This window comes from Sceloporus occidentalis, unplaced genomic scaffold (assembly GCF_023333645.1).
Source record: "Sceloporus occidentalis isolate IW3139 unplaced genomic scaffold, rSceOcc1.0.p SCAF_8, whole genome shotgun sequence".
Classification (NCBI taxonomy): domain Eukaryota; kingdom Metazoa; phylum Chordata; class Lepidosauria; order Squamata; family Phrynosomatidae; genus Sceloporus; species Sceloporus occidentalis.
In genome coordinates, this window is record NW_028316988.1 from 41,285,892 (window position 1) to 41,311,872 (window position 25,981).

General features: G+C 46.5%; 1 protein-coding gene across 1 annotated transcript; it reads left to right on the forward strand.

Annotated features, from left to right (window-relative positions):
- Window positions 1-443: 443 nt before the first annotated feature.
- On the forward strand, window positions 444-25,944 carry LOC149308734 (relaxin receptor 1-like). Its single transcript, XM_089537139.1, has 18 exons — window positions 444-708; window positions 9,826-9,972; window positions 11,342-11,431; window positions 12,469-12,574; window positions 13,466-13,537; window positions 13,764-13,835; window positions 14,267-14,338; window positions 14,754-14,825; window positions 15,225-15,305; window positions 15,541-15,612; window positions 19,099-19,170; window positions 19,812-19,883; window positions 20,551-20,622; window positions 20,800-20,871; window positions 21,585-21,814; window positions 22,324-22,734; window positions 22,998-23,213; window positions 24,135-25,944. Exons 1-18 carry the CDS (start codon window positions 444-446, stop codon window positions 24,326-24,328), a joined length of 2,388 nt encoding a protein of 795 aa, XP_089393265.1. The 3' UTR covers window positions 24,329-25,944.
- The last annotated feature ends 37 nt before the right edge of the window (window positions 25,945-25,981 follow it).

Below are 25,981 nucleotides of genomic sequence, written 5' to 3' on the forward strand. Positions count from 1 at the left end.
ATACTTGTGGTCAGCCACCCAACATCGGAACAGAGGACTCCAGATCTTCCAGGAACCTCCAGAGCAAACAGGGACCCTGTTAAATCCAGGGTAAAACATGGTTGTGGCACTGAGTGAGCCAGCCACCATCCAATCTACTTGCACCAGAACCAGGTTTTGGGTCATGCATCGTCCCATCTCCAGCCAAGGAACGGGGGAAGCTGTTCTATTTGGTCCATGCAGACTGGGCATATGCTACAGAAGTGTTGCTTGCCTGCTTAAGATGCTCCCTTGTGTGGCTTTGCATTTCCATCATGGTTGCTGGAGAGGCAGCCTTCTCCCTTATGGCTGGATTCGATCAGGGCTGTCAAGACGCATTAGCTTCCATTTCCAGGACGGTGTCACTTCCATTTGTTATGCAGATCTCTCCTGGATGAATGGAGAACACATGAGCTCTTGCACAGATGGGAGCAGCCAAAGCAAGGCCTTCTCCGCTGCTACTGCGTTCCCTGGGCTTTGAAGCTGGCTTGATTTACTTCGCCATCAACAAATGGAGTCAGGTAGGGGTTTGGAAACTTGGCAACCTCTGGATTAATCGTATCGGATTTATCAGCAAAACCCGTGTTGTGGTTCATGGAGATATTCAGGGACAGGTGAAGGCCCTGATCAAAAAGAAAGAGGAGCACAAAGAGCTTCAGAACCGGTCCAATGGACTGGCACAGTCGAAAGGCAATTGACATTACCTCTCCTTGATCATTTTTCACCCCAAAAAATGTCATACAGTTCTTGGTTGCATTTGCTGCATGAGACGAACCTCCTATTCTTTTTGGAAGGTCAAGGAACCCAGGGACAGGAGAGAATGCTCTAAATCCCAGAGTTTGGGATCTTGGAGGAAGATGCCATTGGTCTGTGTCTGGCTATGGGGCAGAGCCAGATGCTCCTCCTGATCTCCACAAACCATGGGATGACCAGCAAAACCATGTGTCCCAGGATCGGTTGGGTTTAGAGCCACAGCAGAGCTACTGCTGTGAATCTCTTTTGCTAAGCTGAGGAATATAGGATCTCAGTCCTCCTGTGTTTATCCCTTCCTCTCTCTCCGATGATCCGTCCCTGTTGCTGCGCTTGAGACGACTGCAATCTGTGCTGAGAAAAAGACGAAAATTGCCAAGGTCACCTCCTCCGTCGCCAGACGCTTGGATGCCTTTTATCGCTCTTCGCAGGTAGCAATAAATGAAAGAGAAGCTCCGGCCTTTGGCTCCAAGCGAGTCACACATGGAGGGAGCATCCAGCAGTAATTCAGCAGCTATCACTTTTCCGGCGAGGAAGAAATTGTTTTAAAGCACCTTTGAACACTTGACTAGCTGCCTCCTTTCCTTTTCCCTCCGGGGAGGAATTATGTTGCCGCTGAGCCAACGATGAAGCGTCCAAGCGGAGAAGCCGGAAAGAAGCAAACGGGGCTGGCGTCGGCCAGAGCGGTGGATCGTGGCCCTGCCCTTGCTGCTGGACACCCATAGACCTCCTCTCTTGACCTTCACTGCCCTCCATCTTTGTGCATTTCAAAGGTGGCAGATCCTTCTCATTTGGTCACAAACTCCATTGAGGCAAGGCATTCTGGAATCATGAGGATGAGACCCTTCAGAACAAGGAAAGTCTGGTTGCAACAGATCCCATGGCAGATTATCATCAGCATGGATGATGTGTATATATGTTACTTCAAGCCCCCGGTCAATTTATGGCGACTCCATGAATTTCATAAGGTTTTCCTAGGCAGAGGTGGTTTTGCCACTTCCTTCCTCTGAAAGGTATTCATTGGTGGTCTCCCATCCAAGTACTAACCAAGGCTGACCCTGCTTAACTTCCAAGATCAGATAGGCTCAAACAGGGATTCGATAGGCCCACTGAACCAATTGCTGAATGGCAAATCCAGTTGATTCAGTGGCTCCACTCCATTCACAAGTAACAAGAGGATTCAGTCTCCAGTGCGTTGCTGTTTGCTGACTTAAATAAAGTTGTTGTGACCCATAACTTAAATGTTGAAGAAGGAATAACCGATACTCAACCAAGTCAGGATCCCAGGTTTTCCAGCTGAAGGACTGAACCAAATCCAGACACTTAACCCAGCCCTAGCTATGAAATAGGTGTGGAAACACAGACCTTTCCATTCTCTTCAATTATCCTGATTTGGCAGGGAGAGTCCCGATAAATCCTCTGCCATCCCAGTTTTTCAGCTTCGTTTAAAATGTCCTGGTTTCCTTCTCCTTCTCCCATTTTCGCCCTTCATCCTCAGCATACTTCAATTGCTGCAAACAGTTCAATGCGCAAAAGTAGTTTGGACTCAGTCAAGGAAGGCTTTGGGAGGATGGGGAGCATCTTGCCCTTCCCAGTCGGCTCAGGCAAAAGCAAACTGCTGCAGACTTTCTTGCTAATGGGTTCTTCCCCATTAATATGCCTTTTACTATCTTGACCACATGCAAAGGATGCTTGGAGGGCATGCCATTCCTCCTATTTACATCTTGTTCCAAATACAAGTCGGGGCACAATTTTAGAGATGTCCGCTTCCAAAACCAAAGCAAACGAAAGGCTCCCCAACCCTCGTCTCTTGCTTTGAAGGATGCACAAGCCGAAGGGGGAACGGTCCTCCTTCATGTCTGCAAGGGAGAAATCCTGTCTTCTGCAAATTAAAAAGACATCCGTGTTGGGAACACAGCCGCTCTTCTCTCTTCTTAACCAAAGGAGCTCTAAGGTTTCCTTATCTGCCCTGGACACACAGAGAAAATATATTCTCCATCGGCAGCCACTGGGTTTTTGATTTTCCTGCTGAAGCTCATGGAAGATATTAGACGAAGGGATGCAATTAATGGAGAAGAACAAGACGCAGGGCAGCAGCAATGGAGTCTGCATCCACTGCGGGTCTTCCTTGCCCTATGCTATAGGAAATGAGAATAGCTCTTGTTTCTTGTGCCATTCAAGATGCAAAGTTTAAGAGCGTGCTGCCAACCTCGGCACATACAGGCGGACATGTATAGGACAACAAAAATGGTCTTGGAGGAGGTCCGTGCACCACACATTGATGCATCCAGACAACATCATGGCTGTGGCACTCCAGTTGGAAATGGATAACTCCCCTGAACAAATCTGGCCAAGAATAGGTTTCGAAACAACTTGAAGGCACACAAAGACAACCACAAAGTCCAAACCAGGCAGAGGAAGGGCAGCCATATTATAGGCCTCATGTGGAGAGGAGTTCCAGAGACTGGGAGAAGCCTATCTCCTGCCATTGACTCTCAGGGAAACAGGAGCGGAGGAAGACCAGGCGCCTGTCAAAGACGCCTTGGAAGATACAGTCTGTTCACAGAGGAACAGCTTTCCTCCCTCTTGCTCTGAAAGTATCATTGTTCCTTTTCCCAGAGTTCAAGTGCTCAATACTTGCAGAGTCCCAGCAATAAATCTGACCCCTTCATGGGGGAAAGAGGCCTTTTCTGCAAGACAAAAGATGCCTCCGAGTTTTGCACGGCGTTTGTTAGGCGCACAATAAACAGGACTTAATGCCTCTCCATTCGGTAATAATAAAGAGTCACCGAAGGTTTTATGGCTCTTTATATAAATAGCGTGCCATAAAACTATTCTTAAATGTATTCTTTTATTTACTTTTGGTGGGGGATGAAGGACACACTTTGGTGCTCTGGGCACAACTTCAGGGAGGGATGGATGGATAGATAGATAGATAGATAGATAGATAGATAGATAGATAGATAGACAGACAGACAGATAAATGATAGATAGATAGGGATGGATGGATGGATGGATGGATGGATGGATGGATGGATGGATGGATAGATAGATAGATAGATAGATAGATAGATAGATAGATAGATAGATATTTAGCAAACCCAAAAGCGCAATTGCACCTGCATCCCAATGGGCCATAGTACCAATGACCCCTTAATAACCCTTGAGCCAAGCTTTGGTATTTTTTATTTCCGAATGATATGCGCCACTCCGCATTGCCTTCTCTTTCCTTCCTATGCCTACCAATAATAACTTTCTGGCCTTGCGCCGCACATTTTAGTGCAGATATTAAGAGGCACACAGTGTTCAACGCAGCAAGTCTTGCAGCCTGTCCTGCCCCAAGTCCACCATTTCAGCTGCTTGATCCATCCTCCTCTTCCTTTGCAAAGTGCCGCGTCTGATAAAGTGTTTTCTGCAGCCCCTTCCTTCCTTCCTTCCTTCCTTCCTTCCTTCCTTCCTTCCTTCCTCTCCATTTGAACTTCAAATAAAGCTTCTGTCTTAGAATACTCTCTGCTTAAATCAAACGGACTTCGGCCTTTATCTCCTAGAAAGCGGTGTCTCTGGAAATGCTGCTGGGATGCGTGTGTTTGTGCGTCTGTGTCTCTGTGTGCGTCTGTGTTTAAAGATTTAAGCAAAAGAAGAAATGCACAAAATATAAGGTCTCTGGAGGTTCTTTTGAAATTGGAAATTGAATAAATCTCACTGGTCTGGTTTTGCAACTGTGAAAAACACACACACACACACACACACACACACACACACACACACACACCACTTTTCTGCAACAAACGTATGTGAAGCCACTGACAGCGTGTGTTGGATCGTGACACATTTAAAGACCATGGCATCAAAACCCTTTCCCTCCGTTATCTTATTTCCCTTCATTATCTTCTTCTTTGGAGTATCTCTGTCCAAGGATTTCTCTGAAGAAGCCTGAAAAATAAACCACCCAAAGTCCAATAAATCACAATTCTCCTCTGATTCTACAGTGATAAGGCATTGATGCTGCAAATCGGAGGGCCTCTCCAGTAGACCTCAATTCTGAGGAAGGCATAGAGGGAAAGGGGTGCTCCTCCAAGTACTGAGGTCCAGAGTCGTCCGGAGGTGCACTTTGCCATCCTAAAAGAAAGACAACCCAGAAACAAGACCAGAGTGAAGTCGAAGGCTTCCATGGCCGGCATCCATAGTTTATTGTGGGTTTTTCGGGCTCTGTGGCCATGTTCTAGAAGAGTTTGTTCCTGATGTTTGGTGCTGGAGAAACATCAGAAATGAACTCCTCTAGATGTTTAGCCTGGAGAAGAGAAGGTTAAGAGGTGATATGATGGTAGCTCTGTTTAAATACTTGAAGGGCGTCATATTGAGGATGGAGCAAGCTTCTTTTCTGATGCTCCAGAGAATAGGACCCAATGGAGCAATGATGCAAGCTCCAGATTCCAGCTCAACATTAGGAGGAACTTCCTGAGAGTAAGAGCTGTTCGACAGTGGAACATATTCCCTTGGAGTGCAGTGGAGTCTCCTTCCTTGGAGGTCTTTAAACAGAGGCTGGATGGCCATCTGTCAATGGGGATGCTTTGAGAGTTCCTGCATGGCAGAATGGGGTTGGACTGGATCAGGGCCCTTTTTGGGGTCTCTTCCAACTCTATGATTCTAGAACATAGCCTGAAAAACCCTCCAAAAACTAAAGACCAGGAGTGTCCAGCAGAGGGCCTTTTTGCCAAACCGATGAGAGAGAGCAGCCGAGGCACCGAAGAAGAGGATGAGAAACCTCCTCCTCTTCATCATATAATCTTCTAGTCCTACCAAGAAGGCAGACTGGAAGCAGTCACCTTAATCCCTGGAGAAGAGAGAGAGACTCAAGAAGGCGCACAGAGATTGCCATCTGGAGCAGCATCACCGCACAAGAGGAAGCTTTGTGCACTTTTCTTTTTGCAAGTGCTTGCTTCCCATTTTTCATTCCCTTCCAAGGAGGCCAGCCAAGTCCCTGCGCAAAACGGATATAGGCATTGGATAGAGACTCTTTTGGCAAGTAATTGTGACAACGGCCATCTGAAGTTACATTGTGGTTAAGATACTCTGTAGTTGACAGATACGTTCTTTGGAGTCGTTGAGCCATCTTCACCAAACACCTGCTTTGGCTCAGAAACTTCATGCTCCGTCTTGGTTTGAAGGAAGCGCGACTCGCATCGCTTAAGCGCAGAGCTTTGGGGACAGTCTGGTGCCTTTCTTCCTCCAGTTCCCTGGGATCCTGAGTCTAAAAGGTCCCCTTGCAATGAAGCTATTCCTCTTGATCCTCCATCTGGTCACAGGTAAGTGGCCTTTTTAATCCTAAGCCCATTTAACGCCTAAGGAAGCCACAGAGGCAAAACAAGTTCAGCCCAAAGAGATGAAGCATGGATGAGCCGCAGGTAACAGAGAGATAAAGGAAAGGCATTTTTTGTGGATGAAATCTGTGTCATTTTGGAAACCTGTCCTTTAGTCTTCAGTCCCTCCATCTGATCTACTAGGCTTTTTGCATTACATATAGATTCAAAACTGAAGTGTTGCTGAAGGGAGGCAAGTTGAGGACGGAGTTTGCTACTATTTGGGTCCCGTATTTTCTTACATGAAGTCTTTTCTTTTGTTTAAAAATAATTATCATACTAATTTATGTTACACTTTGATGCCTGATCACCAAAAGCAGAAGAAGAAATCTAAGCAGTAGCTTTAGGAACGGACACAAGGATGCTCAGACTATGACTCTGATAGAAACATCTCTCTCAATTCCATTTTTACGATCCATTTTTCCAACAGTTTCTGGAGAAGCTCCAATCCACGGAGAAAGACGAATTGGAGCAGCTCTAGGTATTTGCTCCAGATTGTTTAAAGAGGTTGATTTAACTCCACAGTCGGTTTCGTTGGGATTTGGGGTCTGAAGTCTCCCCGTCCTCCCTTCTCTTTTGGCTGTCCATGAACAAACATTCGAGTTGCAAACACCCGTAAATCTGTAGTTGAGCCCAAAGGGACAGCCTGGTCTATAGCTGAGGACCTTTCCAGCATTTCGCTGTTTACTTCTGGCTTTGGCCAAGAGCTATCGAAAGGGCTGCCGCCGAAAGGCTGGGTAATAATTTAGAGGACAAGCGTGGAAAAAAATACTTCTATTGTAAGCAAGCAACATGACTCTGGGATGTTTCTTTCCTTGTGGCTGAGATTCAATGTCATGTTTCCATGGTGTAAATCTGCAATTCCATAGCTACAACATAGTTGAATTATATCTCCTTTCTGGTGGATTCCAACATGTTGCAACCAAAGGTGTATTGGCCCTTGTCCCTACTTACCATTCCCTTGCGCAATGGGGCATAATGCACAGGGACTTGGTTCCAGGGAATCAAGTGGGACATTGAAGGCATCGAGAAAGAAGAGTTAGATCCCATCCAAGAATGAACAACTTCATGGCTTGGATCTGGTTAGTTAGTCCCAACTAGAGCAGAACCATTCCATCTCTTGTTGAACGGTGAGCCAACACATGGGTAAATCCAATGAATTCAATGGCTCTACTCCAGTCAGAATTACCAACGGGACTGAGTCTCATGTGAAATGACTACTACACTTGTGGAACTCTACTTACTCAACCATGCAATGAATACATCTGTTGTGCAATGGCCAGAAAGGTGCAACTACATCTGCAAGGCAACTTACACAGGTGTAGGATACCAACAGGATTCTGCCGCACAATGTTGCTCTTCTTGCATGGAGACCAGGTCTACACAACCTGTGATCCACAAAGTCTTCACTAAGATCAAACATGCTACCTGCTCTTATCACAAATTGCAATGCACATCCTTCCTCTGAGGCTGAGAGAGTGTGACTTGCTTAAGGCCACACAGTGGCTTTCCATGGCTGGGAATCATAGTTTCCTTCTGAATTACTGAATTAGCATTAAAGGGGGGTGGGGAGAAATCCTACAACTACTCCATGATTTATGAAGGAGCAGGCAGAAATGTCTGGCTATGTAGAAGCAAAATGATGACAGCAATGCTGAGAGGACCCTAGCAGAGGTCAGCATGGATGTCATCATTTCACATCTGTCTACAGAGAGAGACACTTCTTCAATCTTGCTCATTCCCCATGAAGTGAGGGGCTTTGGAGACTGTTGAGTAAGTCAGAAGAGTGGTATTTGGCTCAGCTGTGCATAAACCCACAGGTGGACCTCCTACATTACACAGAACCATACCAAACTGCAGCCTAGGAGGGTTTTGTGAGTCGCCTTGGAGTGCCAAGCCTATTGTTTTGCTTGTGCCCTTTAGCTTCTGATTTATATTTTGAGCCCTTGCATGTTTCTAGCAGAGCTCCAGCCAAACAATAAACATTACTCTGGTCTTTAAAACAATGCAGGGCAGGCACTTCTTAGAATAAATGAATGTGGAATGCAACAAGTCAAGGGCCTATGCTGCTGTCTTTTAATGAGGCCCTTTCCTATTGTCTCCTTGGGAAATCCTGGAAGGGAGTCTAATCATTTTGCAAGATGGAAAGACAAGAGTTAAAAGCGAGAACTCCAAAAACTGAACTATTGCTCCTCCTGGCAGTGTGTAGATTGCATTTGCTTTTGCATCTGCCACCGGCAGCATCTGCAAGTGAGGAGAGCTCTCCTTGTTGTTGTTGTTGTTGCTATCCTTTCCTTGATTGACAGCGCAGCGTCTTTCATCTGTCTGTTCAGAGCTGTGCCCAGAATTGGACAGATGGCCCTCTGGAGCTCCAATTACGACTGGGACTCTTTCCCTTGATCCATATTTGACCAAGGTAATTGCAGGATGTAAGCACTAAAGTGCCAGGACTCTGACACTCACTCAGCTCCTTTCGTGCTCTCATTTATTTATTTCCTTCTCAAAGCTGTCTATCAAAAGAGAGGGGACAGAGCAACTTCTTTGGGGGTTGTAACCCCTTAGCAGCTCCTCTTGAGACGGTTGCAGAATCTGGCTTGTGATGAGGAAGGGAGTTGGTTGCATCTGGGTGGTTCGTCTATTTCTTTGTCCAGAAGAATCATAGAGTCGGAAGGGACCCCAAGAGCCATCCAATCCAACCCCCTGCAATGCAAGAACGCACAACTGCAGCACTCCGTCACCCATCCAGTCTCTGTTAAAACCCTCTAAAGATGAGGAATCCACAGCCCTGCTTTTTCCAAGTCGTGCGTAATGCTACACATCTCTGCCATGTCTCCCCAGAGAGCCAATCTGGTTTGGTGGCCGGAGTATTGGACTAGGAGTCCTGGAAAACAGGGTTCAAATGGAGGACCTTGGGCAAGTCACATTCTGAGGTTTTTGTGGGGTTTTCAGGCCCTGTGGCCATGCTTTAGAAGAGTTAATTCCCAACGCTTTGCCAGCATCTGTGGCTGGCATCTTCAGAGAATGGTGACATGGGAATGAATGGTGTGTGTGCCAACCACATATGCAGGCAAAATGTCAGGAATAAACTCTTCCAGAACACGGCCACACAACCTAAAAACCCCACAAAATACTATAGACACCGGACATGAAAGCCTTTGACTTCACAAGTTCACATTCTCTCAGCCTCAGAGAAAAGCAATGGCAAAGCCTGCTCTCAAGAAATCAGGTCAAGAGAACATTATGACATGTTCCCTTTATGTTTGCAATAAGTCGAAAACAACTTGAAGGCACATGACAACGGCAACAACGGCAACAACAAATAACGCCTCTCTGTTTCTTGATCCCCCATTGAACTAAACAGCTCCAAGCGTTGCAGCCTTTCCTCCTGGGCAATTCCTTCTGCGATCATTTTGGGCGCCCTTTCCTCCAGTTTGTCCCTTTCTCCAATATCCTTTTAAAGGCGAGGCTGCCGGAAGTGTACACATTCACACCTGGGCCTCCTGCGGCAATTAGCTGGAGTCAATTACGGCCGGTTCCTCCTTTGCTCTGGTCAAAGTCACGTGGCTCCTGCAAATGTGGACAATGTCCAACCCTTCCCTTGCTGCATAGTAACAAAACATTTGAGAATATGGAAACCACAACTAATGTTGCTGGATTTTGTCTTCTCCCCTTGCCTTCTTCTTTTTCCATTTGACAGAGTCTTTTTTGCTTGATCCTAGCCTGGATCATGGCCCTTGCCCTTTGGGGACCTTTCCGTGCAACAATGAGACCGTCTGCTTGCCTCAGCCTCTGCATTGCAACGGAGTTGTCGATTGTGAAGATGGAGCCGATGAAAAGGACTGCGGTAAGCCCAATGGCGAAGGACCCTTCTCCCTCCCCAATTGGTATTATTTCTCGTGTGTCTTCGAGTCATTTCTGACTTGTGACAATCCTAAAGTGAACTTTGGGCCCAAACAGACAGGCCAAAATAAAGCTGCTTAGGGTCACTTTGGAGGTATGCTGTTTAAATGACACACGCATCGTAAGAGGCCAGAAGCTGTGCCAAAGCTGCGCTCCAGTCCTTAGCGCTGGAGCATGGCTTTGGCACAACTTCTGGCCTCTTAGGACGCATGCAGCATTTAAACAGCATACCTCCAAAGTGATCCAAAGCAGCTTTATTTTGGCCTGTCTGTTTGGGCCCAAAGTTCACAATGGGTTTGTCGTTGCCATTCTCTGAGGCTGAAAGAGTGTGGCCTGTCCAAAGATCACCCCAATGGGTATCCAAAGGTGAACGGGGATTTGAACCATGGTCTCTGAAAGTCCAACACTCATCCAACCAGTTGGGCTTTGAGAAAAAAGAAATCATTCCTATTACGTTTTGCATTGCCATCCTTTTTGTCTAAGTGAGTACGACTTGTCCAGGGTTGCCCAATGCATTCCCACAGCTGAGAATGGATTTGGACCCTCATCTCCAAGAGTCCTAATCCAACATTTAAACAATCACACCACACTGACTCTTTCCTCCCCATAGCCAGGTTCAAAATGGTTATCTCAGCTACTCAGAGGACCCTGACAGTCATCAGAGGTTGAAGGCATCACTCCATGTCTGGCTGCAGAGACATAGCCTGGTGCTTCTGTGCTTCTCCCCTTCATCCTAGCAAAGAATTGCCATGCTGGGAAAGAGACCTCAGCTAGAAATATGGCAGGTCTTCCGGTGGGAAATGACTCAGTGTAGTGTACTTTCATATGTGGAGCAACTACGCTGTGTATGTCAAGTAGCCCGGGCATAAGCCATAACTACCCCACAGATGCAGCCCAAGCAAGTGATGCCCCAGATCCTGTGAGCTTTCTTCCCATAAAAGATGGTATCAGCTACAAGATGTTGACCTCTGGAAATTGATAGTTTCACCCATCCTGGAAACTAAAGCAAAGATTCCCAAGCCAGCCACAAAATATTATCTGGAACGTGTTGCTAAATACTAGTGGATGGTTGGATCCATTTTGGAGACGAAGATATACACTCCAAAGTTAGTCATAATTTTAAAGGCACATTTGACGATGGGTAGAATGTGGTTCCTTCTTCTCAGGAAGCAAATGTGGAGGAAGAGGCATGAGGATATGAGGAAAGTGGGTGATTTTGGCATGTAGTCCAGATTGTAGTGGCAAGTGCTATGCAGGAGGAAGGTGAGAATCGGGCCTTCTGTCCATAATGGGATGCCAATCTTGCCTTACAGTGAATGACCTCGGCTGGCCCACACTTCTGAGTGAGATGCTCTCCAGAAATGGGAGAAAGACCAGAAACAGAGAGAAGGCAGCCAACTGCAGTGAGTACATTTCTTTGCCAAGGCACCCGTTGTTTTCTAAAGTTTCATGTGCCTGTTTCATGTGCCTTTGCATCTCCCCAGGTGGCAAACGCACAGCAATAAGGATGTTACGGGGCTCACAGGCTTAGTCCCTTAGAGAATGCAACCAATATTGCCTTATCCTGTGAAGAACCACCCTCCTGCCTTCTGAAGTGTGGATTGCGAAGGCCTTGCCATGGAGTGTGCCATGCGGTTTTGTCAATGAATGGCAGTAGGAGGGAGAGGTACCCTAATCAGGCATTTGTAAATCATGTGGAATCAATACTGTGGCCAAAATAAGGATGAAAAGAATGGCCAAAAATATTGGGACAGTGATCAAAAAGGAGAATCCTGGACTGGTGAGACTCTTTGCAAGTTGTGGATTATTCTGTGCAACCCTGGCACCTTTTTGGTGCAGAAAACAGGGCAGGTACGCATAGGAGAACTCTCTCGGTCTCTGCCCTTTCCACATGAGGACAGCAAAGGCAATGGAGATGCTCCTTCCCTTGTGTGTTGAGGGAACATGCTTTGCAAACAAAAGGGCAGGTCCAGGGGGCATGGCGGATTCAGATGCCTGGAAGCAAACATGTGAGAGGGAATCACGCTCGCCTCTCCCTTGTCTCTTCCACTGCTCTTCTCACTTGGGGACTGACATTGGAGCATTTGTGCATTTTCAGTGATTTGTTATGCAAAAAAATATGCAAAACCTTTTTTTGTACAGTTCTTATGACAAGATGCCCCCCAAAATAATGAGTCTGAATGAAGTTGACCTCTCCTTCTCCAACAGAGGTGTTGTGGTGTGTTCCCATCAAGAGTAGGGATATTTGTGAGCATCATCCTTTACATCCCTGGAGAGATACAATTCCTCCTTCCTTGGATGTCCAAGACAATCCTTGCTCCACCTTTGCCTCATCTAGACCCCCTTGTCCCCCGACCTGCCCTTCCCATCGCAAGGGACCACCATTATCCTCTTCATTTGCCTCCAAAGGCTGAGCCGTCTCCTCTGTCTTCCTTCTCAGCACTCGATCGGCACCCAGAAGTCTGCACATGCTCAGGGACTGCTGTGCGTTGTCAAGGGCAAGATCTACTTGCTGTTCCCTGGATCTCATCTGATGTGACGGAGCTGTGAGTAATAGAGGGCCTCATGCCACAGTGCAGTGTTTCCCAGACTTTGATCCTCCAATAGTTTTGGACTTCAGGTCCTAGAATTCCTTGGCTAGGGCTTCTGGGAGTTAAACACGTGGAGAACCAAAGTTTGGAAAACAATGCCATAGGATGTGTGTGTGTTCATGTGCTTCCATGTCCCCTGTCAACGTATGACGACCCCATGAATTTTGTAGGGTTTTCTTAAGCAAGGAATCCTCAAACGTGGTTTTGCCAGTTCCTTCCTCTGAAATATCACCTACAGCACCTTGGATTCGTTGGTCTTCCCTCCGAGTACTAGCCACAGCTGACCCTGCTTAGCTTCCAAGATCAAATGGGATCTGGTGCTTTTAAGTTATTAGAAAACGTGTCTGTGCCTTCAACATAAGTGTTGGCTTATGGGGATCCTTTGAATTCTGTAGGGTTTTCTTAGGCAAGGAATCCTTGGGGAGGTTTTGCACGTTCCTTCCTCTGAAGTACTCTTGTATATAAACAAAAACTGGCACACAGAGAAACTCAGGCCGTCCATCATTAGGGAGATGATGCCACCTAGTGCCAAATCTGTTGGCTGCACACCAAGGGAAGGGGACTTAATGCTGACAGGTGTGACACTTGCACCTGTCAAAGGCACCTGCTGCTTCTCCAAGGGGTCTCACAAGGCGCATAGATGTCTGGGATTAGGAGACGAAGGGGATGGCTTGCATTGTACGGAGACAGATGGATCTTGCGCTTAAGCCAAATTGTTCTAGCTCTGCTCAGCCATGTAGGATCTTCTTGGCTATAGTGCATTCCTGTCCAACTTGTAAAATGGACACTAAAACCTTGTAAAGCCTGTGTTTTCCTTCTTTTCCTTTCCTCTGCCCCTCTCCTCAGTGATCTGAAGAGAAATAAGATCTCTTTGCTGCTAGACGACCAATTCATCGCAAACAAGGATCTGGAGTATCTGTGAGTAGGACGCCTTCCTTCTCCCCCTGGGCAGCTTCTGGGTTAGTCTGAAAAGCCATTTGCAACCCAAAATGAACAACTGGACAGCCTTAATTGCTTTGGGGATGCTATACTAGTTCAGGGACCACATCCAACGATTATTTTCCAGACAGGAGATATTTTATTGTTCCTCTGGGGTTATCACTGTTTCATCATGAACAGTGTCTGAAATTTTCTTTTAATACAGTTTCTTGCAAGACAACAGGATCCGAACGATAGCCCCAACCGCTTTTTCTGGACTGTCCAAGCTCCAGAGGTTGTGAGTAAAAAGTTTTCCAACTTGGAAATGGGGGAAAGATTGGGAGGAAACGCAATATGGTTTGAGTCCAATGTGTGGGTACACAACACACACACACACACCTCTCATGATCAGACTTAATGACATACCCCCATCTACTTTTGATAGCACAAGGTCCCATGGGCTCTGCCTCTTTTCCATTGCCCCCCATGAGCTCAGCCCATAAGGCCCCAATCCTTGACCCCTTTGTCTCCTTCCACTTTTCCAACCAAGGTGTCCCTTTTTGTCAACCGAAGGGAACAGCCCTTGCTGCAGAGTGAGAGGAATTGCTTCCAAATCAGTCATTTGCCTGTAAAATCAAATGCTAGAAGAACTCATTCATTGCCTTGCATTTGCAAACCCATTCCTTCTTATGAGTTCCTCTTCCCATCCCTTTTCTATGGTCCTTTCAGGTATCTGAGTTCCAACAGCATCACGGATCTAGAGCCGGGCGTTTTCCAGGATCTGCAAAGCCTCAAATGGCTGTAAGTTCATGTTTGTGCATCTAGAAGCATCAGCGCAACAAGAGGGAATGGGGGGGGGCTTCCATATGCAAGGCAAAGTCTCTCCATTTGTACAAAGTGGGAGAGAAAGGTGGAAAGGGATGTTTATAATGCAAAAGAGGAGTCTGGCCATGGAAAGTCAGGCTATCCACCTTCATAAGGAAGTCAAGAGCTGGATTAATACATCTTGCCTGGCATGCAAACAAAAGCGGAAGGAGGAGAGAGAAACTGGGACATTATAAATGCAACGGATAAAACGGCAGGTGCTCCATGTCTCCAAAATGTCTCCATCATTGCCCCAAAGGAGTCTGAGCAAGCCTTTGGAAACCTCTTTCTGACTACAAGACTATTTTTCTGAATCATCCTCTTCACTGACCCTGTTTTTCCCCATTTCTAGCATCCTGGACAACAACCAAATGACCCACATCCTCCCATCGGTTTTTGCGGGGCTCAGATCACTAGTATTTCTGTAAGTACAGACCCTCAACATGTTTCTTTCCCCCCAGTTTTCATCAACTTTTATTCCAGATCCTTCTTGCTTACTCACATCATCCACGGAGTTGTTTCAGAATAAATCTGCAGGTAGCTTCGGTGGTGATACTCTCAGCCTTAGGACCAGAATTTGCAAGCAAACAAACAAACAAACACATTGCAGAAATAATCCAGTTTGAGACCACTTTAACTGCCATGGGATTCTTGGAATTGTAGTGTGATGTGGCATCAGAGATCCCTGACAAATAAGGCTAAAGAAACTACACTTCCCAGGATTCCAAAGCATTGAGCTAAAACAGTGTCAACCTGGATTATTTTTTGCAATGCAGATGTAGACTATAATGCAATTTCCCCTTGCTTTGTGTTTCTTTCCTAGGGATTTGCACACTAACTCCCTACAAGAAATGCCTACAAGAAGTGCTTCGATGTGTGCGGAAATGCCAAAGCTCAACTGGCTGTGAGTTGCATGCATTTGTTGCATATTTTTACTAATTCAAACATACTTTGTGAAAAATTCACGAAGTATGTTTGAATTTGTAGTTTGTGGCAGCACCAGGGCTCTCTGACAGAGAGGGCTAAATGTCTCACAAAACTACAAATCCCAGAATCCCATAGCATTGAGCCGAGGCAGTTAAAGATCAGGGAGAAGGGTTTCTACGCCTAAATCTGATGGGATCTGTTACGCCACGCAGGGATCTCGAAGGAAACCGGATCCATGCTCTGCAACGGTCAGACTTCCAGGGTTGCAGTGAGATCACCGTTCTGTGAGTATGACTGTCTCCTCCTTTCTCTGCAACTCTTGGTGGATGCTAACCATTTTTAGTGGCCTCTTTGGTAACCGAACAACTCCCACCTCCATATGTATATTGTTTTTATTTGTTTACATGGTAGTGACCCAAAGAGAGCCAAGATCCTACAATGTGTTTGCATGGCAAGCTTGTGAGTCTTATGGACATTGAACAGGGAGCTGTAGCACAATGCACTCTTACGTTGCACTGCAAAATATAGACTCCCATCCTTAGCTGGCTAGCTGCTCTCCAGCCCCATAGACCTTTGGTTGAACTCCGCACATTAGTTTCTGTTTGACAGCAGAAGGAACCGGCAGCTGCGCTAGCATGTTTAATGGCACATGGCTGGGATAAGCTCTGCATTTTCTCTCCATGAGGCTATTCCTGGCCAGGCTCAGATCTGCCTCCCCAAAACGTTTTTCTCTCTGCCTTCTTTATGGCTCCTGCTTCGAAACAGTTTTTCCAGAAGGTGAGGAAGTCCAGAGCGCCTTCCTTGGTGGCGCTGCCCTAGACTCAAGCATTCCTAGCATGACAGCTATGTCTCCCCTTGGAGAGAATTCAACACAATTGTGTGTGTGGTTTTTGTGTTGTACACAAACTACAAATTGCTCAAGGAGCAAGAGTGTGGAAGGCAGGCGTGGAATGTATAGTTCGGCTCATCCTTCTCTTCCCAAGAAGCAAAAGGGGTTATTACCGAACGCCCGGGGAATGCGGAGCTGAAATGGCTCCCCAAATGGTCCAATCTTGATTAACGGAGGGCTCCTCTGGATGATGGGAGGCTGAGATCTTGGGATTTTTCACTGCATCCGAATGACGCTTCACTGTATCCGAATGACGTTTGTCCAGGACTATTTCCAGGCCGTTCCTGTCCCCAGTTGAAACATTTTATTCCCAACTTCAGTTGGTTTGAAAAGGAAAAAATCCTATTGGAACAAAAGAATATTGTTCTCCTTTCCTTTCCTTTTTAGGGTTATAGTGCTGCACTCCATCCGTGAAATAGCACTTTTGCATTATAGCAGTATAACTCATAGGATTTTTTTGTTTTTGAAGAATCAGAGGAGGAATGTTTGTCCTTCAAGCCATAAAAGCACAGCAGCAGACAGCAATGCATTAAAAAGTCCTTGGAAGAGACCTAAATTGGTACAAAAAGGCCCCCAAAGGAAAGGAATGAGTGGGAGCAGAGAACCAGCAAAACCCAATGTTTTTCTTAGGAGAAGAGATGCTTCTTTAGACCCCTCCGGAGGAACCTTTCATTGAGTTAACTTTGCCACAAAAGAAACGGGTGGGTTTTATTTGTGGGGGGGGGGATAGTATTTTGATTTATGATCTGTGCTGATAAGTCCAGAGATAACCAGTGTATGGAAAGGGATGAGATGCAACAATACATGCCAGTGTTCTTTATGGAGACGAAATGCTTCATCCATGCACGGATTTCCATGCAGTTAGTCATTAAGACATAAAGAGCCAGACTGAGGAAAATTAGGAATGTATGGAGAGACTCAAGGCCTATCTAGTCCCTGCTGCAGTTGGTTAGTCCTACTACCTAGAGTAGATCCATAGTTAGTTCTAACTAGAGTAGATCTAGTTGAGTGGCAAGTGAACATCTGGGCAAATGCCATGGATGCAATGGCACTAACCAGGGGATTTGAGCCATGAACTGCCAGGCTTTAGGCTAGGAGACTTGTCCTTTTAAGATGTCCTATTTGGTGAAGCCTGGATGGTGGATAGAGAATATCCCTGGGAAACCAGGAGAAGAGGTCTCCATTCAGATCCAACCATTCCTCGAAGCAAGATGTTCACCTGGAGCTCACCAGCCACTATCTTATAGACCCAGTACAAAGTATGCAACTCTTGGAAAGGATGTTGGGAAATCATTTCTTTAAAATGGTCAAAAGACATATTTCTTGAGCATCAGGCGACACTCATGGAGAGACCCCAGGACCAACAAGAACCTTCACAGCTTGGGGCTTATTCTTTGAAATGTCGGTGCACAAGGCGATCCGTACAGAAAGCAGACTTGTCTGTATGTTCTCCCATGGTTCTTCTGGATTGTCCTGCCAATGCAACATGCATCTTCCCGTCAATGTGATGCATGCCTTGAGGCGGGAAGACAAGTGCCTTTGGCATGGATCGGGAACACAGTTCCAAGGACTTCAACGCCACACAGACATAAACACAGGCAAGATGGGGAAGCGTAAACACTGCCATGCCACTGGGGTTGCGCAAGCGACACTTTTATGGGGGAGATGGAGCAGACGCGGCTGTTCCATGGCAGTTGGGGAATGTCTCCCCCCTCAATCCCACCTCCTCTTTTTCTTCCTTCCTCGCTTTTGTGGAGTAAAACCTAAACCCAGGTTGGTCTAGAGAGGAGGAGGAGGAGAGGAAGAGATTGCCCCAAAGGTTTGGATTTCAGCCTTCCGCATGGTGAGGCCCAAGAACCCCAATAAATCCCAATAGACTAAATTGCACAGATCAGAAGCTTGCCTTGTGCAGCTGGTTCATTTCATGCTCTCCACTCATTTGGGATTAACGACATTGACTGGAATTCACAACCACAGTTGCAAATAAATAAATGACGTATTCACAATTGTGGCATTGGAGGGACAGAGCTGGGAAGGTCAGTCAGCTGTGTCCCAATCGACAAGAGAGCAGATCTCCATTGCTTGCAGCAGCTGCTGCCCAAAACCTCAAGATATGGGTTGGACCAGGAAATGCTACTTAATGGAATATACATAATGTGTTCTTGTTGTTGTGTGCCTTCAAGTCATTGCTGACTTATGGGGACCCTAAGGCAACCATGTCATGGTTTATGGGGACTTGGCCAATGGGTTTCCATGAGTGAAACAGGGAATCAAACCCTGATCCCCAAAGTCCAGTGCTCAAACCACTACACCACACTGGCTCCCACTTAATTCATAGTTAAGTGTATTTGCCTAAGGTCCAGGATCTCAGGTATCGTTTTTGTGAGCAGCAAGGCAGCGAGGGGATATAAAGGGGTGTGCCTTCATACAAATCGCCACACATTCAATGCGTGGATGAGGAGTCTACTTGGTGAAAGCACCAACCAGCAATGTCCTTTCCATGGCTATGAGTCTTGATAGTTTCATTGTATGCTAACAAAAAGTCCAACTGAAGGTTACCCAAGTTTGGCTGGTGGTCCAGACCCTCTGTTGCTTTAGGATTTGCTAACAGAAGCTCTATATCCTGATGATAATCATAGGCCCATATCCTGATGGAGAAATACATTCTCCCTTTTAGGAAATCGCATTTGGGGAACAGCTTCCTCCAAGCAGTTGCTTCGGGGCAGAATAACTATTAGGCCTCAGCATCAGCAGCATTTTAATACTTCTTATGAGCCTTCTTAATCATCCTGTCTGTGAATACTTTAAGTCGCTTACTTTGGAACTGAATGGACAATGCAAGAAGGATAAAGGCTTACTGTAATTCACCTTGATTCTCCAGGATTCTCAACAGGAATAGGATTGAATGGATCCAAGAAGGGGCTTTTTCTGACCTTAAGAAGCTGGTGGAGCTGTAAGTTGTTGTTGCGTTCTTGACGGACTTTCCTTAAAACAGGGCCAGGGCATTCTGGGGATTGGGGCAGGATGTCCAGATGGGGCCTCCTCTGGCTTTCTTGGTTTACAAAGAGAAATGTCCTCCAAACATCCTCCTTGGTCCGAGGCTCATGCATGGATTCCTCTTCTCAAATCCACAATTGCATGCACTTATAAGTTTCCATGTATCTCTCTCCTTAAACCCGCCACTGCATGCATTTCTAAGTGTAATATCTCCATGCATTTCTCTTTTTACATCTACTGTTGCATGCATTTCTTAGGTCTATCATTTGTGTGCATTTCTCTTTGTGAATCCATGAGGTCTGGGTCATTTAGTTTCATCTGGTTGACCCAGAAATGTCCTTGGAAAGACAGGGCTCCATGCAACTGAAGAAAGAGGGTGCTTTCCCAACCTTCCTGCAGCAACCACTGTCTCCTACCATCTTCCCAAATATCACCTTTCTTCCTTTGAAATTCAGAGCTTTGGTGAGGACATGAGAAAAGCCATGGCGGATCAGACCAAAGGACCATTTAGTGTGGATTTGAATTCAGCAGCCATGGCACGGATGAAACCTTTCCTTAACCCACATTCTCAAAATGTGTTTTCTTCTCTCCCAACAGTGATTTGTCCTCCAACCAACTAAAGGAGCTCCTGCCTTCCTCTTTCAGTGGCCTCCATGAATTACAGCAGCTGTATGTATGTTCTTAACCACATTATTTTATCCATTGGTGCCAAAACAAAAACTGTGGGAAATACATCTCCAATGAATGAAATTGTGTCAAAATGTGAGTGTGTGTGTTGCCTTTTCAGCTTTTCAACCAGTTCTTCTCACAAATGATTTGGGAAGCATCTACACTGTACAAATCATGCCATTTTGACACCATTTTAACTGCCATGGCTCCATCCTACAAAAGCATGGGATTTGTAGTCTTCTGAGGCACTAGCGTTCTTTTGCAGAGAAAGCTAAAGACCTAGTTAAAAGGTACAAATCCCAGGATTTGGAGCTAGAGCACTTGAAAGGGTGTCAAACTGCATTATTTCTGTAGTGTAGATGCACCCTCTGTTTCTTTAGGGTTAGCTAACATCTCCTGATAATTCCAATCAGAGTAGACCTATTGAATCAGTGGGATTTACCTCCGTGTTGACATTACCATTCACTAAGCATCAGGCAAAAGGTTTTTGGAGAGTTCCCAAAAAACACAACTTGAAAGCTTGCAAAATCCCAGCTCCAGATGATGAAATTTCCTAATGAACGGCTTTCCGCCTGAAGACACTGGAGGGAAGACAGATGTTTGTTGCCTTTTCACAATCCCTTTCCAAGGCTCTCACCCATATCATGGCTCTTTCCCATTCTTGCAGAAACCTTTCCAACAACCCTCTCCCCCTGATCCGTCCGGATGAATTTGACCACATTCCCCAGTTGCTTTCTCTGTAAGTGTCCCAAAGGGGAGGAACCCCCAAAAATCCTGGGGTGAGAGGTGGTCATGGCGAGGATCCCACTGATGGATCCCAACCTGCTTGGGTCATTTTACCATGGCCTGGTGGGAGCTCATGGGTTCATGCCCCTCATTCACATTGTTGTTGCTGTTGTTGTTGTTATGAACACAGGAGCTTGGAAGGTGTGGAGATCCCGAACATCCAGAACCGCATGTTTGAGAAGCTGGCTCACCTCTCTCACATGTGAGTACAGTGAGTCCTCCACAACTGTTGGAGTTAGGGGCGCAAAACCCCCACAAAAGTGGGGAAAACACAGACAAAAAACACACTATTTCCTTACTACTTTAGGAATCTCTAGGTTCTCCAGGACAACTCTATGGTCAACATCTCCCAGAAGCTGGAGACAGAAGACCTGCAAACGCTTAGCGAAGTTTTCTCTCTAGGACCTCTAGGTCCTCCAGCACAAGGTCTGGAGGACCTAGGGATTCCATGACTTGCAGTCAGGCTGGCTCCAGTTTAGGAGGCACTTTCAAAATTGCCTTCTTTTCTTGCCCCAAGGACAGTTAGCATGGATGCCTAAAAGTGAATTAAGCATTCGACTAATCTCTGTTTTCTCTGAAAGAGGACAATAAAACGTTGTATGAGAAAACATGCCTTGCAATGGCTCTTCCGGTCTGGAGTGGAAAAAATTAGAGCTAATGTTACACCGTTTCCTTTGCTCAGGATGAAAACTGCTGCATAGATTTTAATGTCTTAGTGCTCTGGGTTTGTGTGCCTCAACTCCAGATCTACTCTTTAGCATCTCACTCTTTGCTGTCAAGACCCCCGACTCCTCTTTTATTTGTATAGGTCTGCATCTGCACTGCAGAAATAATGCACTAAGAAAGCATATTCCACCTCCAAATAAAAAACACCTACTTTGGCTCTAAATGAGGCTGCCTTCTTTTCCCCGGCAGCTACTTCAAGAAGTTCCAGTACTGCAGGTTCGCCCCTCATGTCCGCAGCTGCAAGCCCAACACAGATGGGATCTCCTCCTTCGAGAACCTCCTGGCCAGCATCGTCCTCCGGGTCTTCGTCTGGGTGGTTGCCTTCCTCAGCTTCTTTGGGAACCTCTTCGTCATCTTCACCAGGTCCTTCATCGTGACCGAAAACAGCAAGCACACCATGGCCATCAAGTCTCTCTGCTGTAAGCTGGGCAATGGACGCCTGTGGGGTGAAGGGTGCAGAGGACGACACTGGGGTCTGGCCTCTGTTCTTGCTGCTCTTCGGGTCCATATTGCACTGCCTGGAACTTGCAAAATTATGCTTAGAGAAGCACACAAATACTAGTGAGCACTGTCTTTCTCTCTGTGTTGCAATATATCACGTATCCTGTTTTCTCCATTATTATATTGCAAGGTGTGGATCTTTCTAAAATCTGTTCTTGATTGGTTATTTAATAGGTGATAGTTTGCAGGGACAGCAGATGGTCCCCATTTCATTTGGGGAAATGGGTCTCACCCAGACATAAAAGGGGGCTCTCCATGATGCTGCACACTTGCTTCAAGCTAAAGCCAACATTTTGATTTTGAAACTATGTTCTGGAGCACATCCATTACCAATGACTTGGAAACCACCCGCCACCCCTGCTCTGAAGCGAGGCTTGCCTTATTTTGCATCACAAATAACAACCCATTTCCTTTGTCTCTGTTTCAGGTGCCGATTGCCTGATGGGCATCTATCTCTTCTTTCTGGGAGCATTTGACCTCAAGTTCTCTGGGGAATATAACAAACATGCGCAGGCCTGGATGGCGAGCTTGCCCTGCCAGCTGGTGGGCAGCCTGGCCATGCTCTCTTCAGAGGTCTCCGTCCTCCTCTTGACCTACATGACCCTGGAGAAATACCTCTGCATCGTCTTCCCCTTCAGCCATTATGGGGCCAGCAAGCGGTGGACATGCTTCACCCTGGTCCTCATCTGGGTCCTGGGCTTCTCCCTGACCCTGGTGCCCTTCTCCAGCAAAGAGTCCTTTGGCATTTACTACGGCAGGAACGGGGTCTGCTTCCCTCTCCAGTCTGATGAGAATGAGAGCCAAGGTGCCAGAGGTTACTCCACCGGGATATTCCTAGGTAAGGACTCCTCAAAACCTCCCAGTTTCAATCCTAAATGGGAATGGTTGGGTCTGAAGGAGGAGATGGAGAGAGTGGTGCCTGGTGTGAGAGCATCACACATGGAGGTTTTGCCACTTTGTATGAGGGATACCATTTTGCTATCCATTCTATCTAATGGGACTTGAGCATCCACTGATTTTGGTATTCATGGTCCTGGAACCAAACCCCAGAAGACCTCAAGGACCCACTGTGCCTTCTCTCTCCTCCCATCCCACTGGCAGGTCTGAACCTGGTTGCGTTTATCCTTGTTGTGTTTGCCTACGCAAGCATGTTTTACTCCATCCACACGACTGCGGCCCGGACCGCTGAGCAGAGCGTCTTCTCCATGGAGGTGGCTGTGGCCAAAAGGTTTTTCTTCATCGTTTTCACCAACGCTCTCTGCTGGATCCCGATTTTCATCCTGAAGCTCCTCTCCTTGCTGGACGTGGAAATCCCAGGTAGATCCCATTCTAACAGGGAAAATGTCATTTCGATGCTCTGCCAAATCCCTCTGATTCTTCCATGGTGATGTTCTTTCCATTCTTACACAAGGGACTGAAGCATTTCTAACATTTGCTCTCCTCTTGGTGAGATTAGGAGCGGTTTTATCTAAACCTTTTTTTCTGCTTTATTTATTCTTTCTGCATTTATTCATGCATTCATTGATCTCTCCTTTTCCCTGGGACTCAAAAAAGCTTACAAAATCTCTCAGATAGACAGCAGTGATCTCTCCATCTCTCCCCTCCGCTTGGCATTTCCAGAGAAAGAAAACCTAAGCAGATCCTGTTTTAAAGGGCAGACTGTCTCACCTTTCCACAACCCTCTGAAATGCCAAAATGCTCACGAAGCAGGGCCAAAATCGGTTCTCATTGCTTTAGGAAGGGCTATTCCTTTCAGCCACAGAATTAACCAAAGGGCCTCGATTCTTCTCAGGTTTCAGATGAATCCTAAACAAATCCGTTGTGTACATTTTGGTAAATCAGGCATTTGCAGAGGAGGTCATAGACCAAAAAATGTCAGTTGCCAAAAAGATGCACCAGATTGGGCAAGAGGGGAATCATTAGATGAGTAAAGTTGGTGGCCTGCACTTAAAACATCCAGAGTGTAAGTTAAGTATGTAGTTTCTGTGTCCTATTGCAGAAGGAATCCTCAGTTGAAGGCAGAATAATGAGCTGAATTCATATGCTAGGATAATCATGACTTTTGTTATGAAGATTTGATTTATAAGTATTTCTCTAGCAATATGGGTATCGCTATTTGCAACAGCAACAAATGCACGGTGAAATCCATTGTAAGCATATCCACCTGAAAATGATTAATGTGCGTGGTGTAGACTAGGGTTAACTCCATAATGCAATGGCTGTCCTTTCGCCAAACAGGCACTGTGACGTCGTGGGTGGTCATCTTCGTCCTGCCCATCAACAGCACCTTGAACCCCATCCTCTACACACTGACCACCACCTCCTTCCAGGAGAAGCTCAAGCAGTTCCTTCAGAAGAAGAGGACGCATCTGCAGGAGACCCAAGGGAAAAGCTTCGCCTTGCTCTCTATGCAAAGCAGCACCAGCCTCTGACGGTCAGACTTGGAGGAACTCGGAAAGTCCATGCGTACGTGACGCCAAGGCGCAACCCCACCTCAGCCCTTCTCTCCACTTGAAGGGTGACTGTGACATTTTCTCTCTGGACTGTGGGTCACTGTTGCTGCAAATGCATTCCTCATCTACTTGTGACCAAAGATGTCCTGGGTTCATCCTTGACTTGACTGGAGAGCTTGCAGAAGCTTGAAGTGGCCACTGGTGAGCTGCAGGAAGTTCAAGAAGTTCAGGTTTCTCAGTAAGGAAGGATGTCTCGCCTATACATTGGATGCTGTGATGTGTGTCAGCATAAATGGTGCTATGTGCGGGGAGTGGTTTGTTTTTTTTTAAACAATAGCCAATGGCTATATCCAGCTCATGGCAGTGAGAGCAAAATTGTGCCTGTGGGAGCACATTAAAGGACACAGACTAGCAAGCGAATGTACACTGTCTCTATCCATTGCCTCTGCACATTGTGTATGGCAACAGCACCTTGGGATGTCACCCATGTGCACTGACTATTGATGCCACATGTGTTGTGTAACCAGTCCTCCTCCAACATGACCACCAACTGACCAACAGAGAGCAGGAGATGGCGAGGGGGATGAATTTGGCACCATGTGTCCAGCTGTAGATGGAGTGAGCATACTGTAGCTCAGGGACTGCGTGCATTTTGTGGCCCCTGAAGTTCTCCTTTCAATTGCTTGTTGCTGTAGTTGGTGCTGTTGTTAGTTGCTGTGAAGTTGATCTTGACCCTAGGAATGAGTGACCTCTGGGAGCCCCTGTTGTCAACCATCCTGCTCAGGCCTTGCAAACTCAGGGCAGCAGCCTTTGCACCTTCCTTGATGGAATCCATCCTTCACTTTTCCTCCTGCCTTCCGCCTTACCAAGAGTTATTGTCTTTCCAGTGACTTGGGTCTTCTCACGAAATTGGTGTTATTAGCTGTCAGGTTGACTTCCGATTGTGGTGTCCCTGTGAATGAGAAGCCTCCAAGATCGCCATGCTTGCCCCTTGCCAACTCAGGACATCAGCCATTGTGGCATCCTTGACTGAGTCCATCCACCCGGAGTATCCGTCTTCCTCTTTTCCTACTGCTTTTGATCCCACCAAACACCACTGTCTTTTGGTGTGGTTTTCAGGCGCTTGTTGCCACCAAAGCCACACCAAACGGCCACCCCACCTCACATATGGGAAAACACATGAAGGTATCCCCAACCTATCCCTACATTACCCCAGAATCCCATACAAGCCCCCAACAGTCCCTCTCAAAATGGTGGCAGGAAATGATCCTGTGTCGCTTCCCGTCTCCACCTTGAGAAGGACTGCAGAGGGAAATGGAGGTGTTTGGGCTTGTTGTGGGGTGTGAAGAGGGTAGGGGTGGTTCTGGAGTTAAAATTAGGTCTTGGCCCCAATGCACTCCAACCACCGTTCTCCACCGGTCAATAGATGACCAAAGGCTACAGTTGGTTAAAGCTGGGTTTTGAGAGGGGATGTGGTCATTGCACGTGGTCCATAAAACTTTCACGGCAACAACAACAAAAATTACTTACACAAATATGAGTTGGAGTTACACCTGTGGAAGTCTCTACCAAGCAACCATCCCCGTTTTCCTTTCCTTGTGTCTTGGGGCAAAGTTGGTCCAAATCACTCAA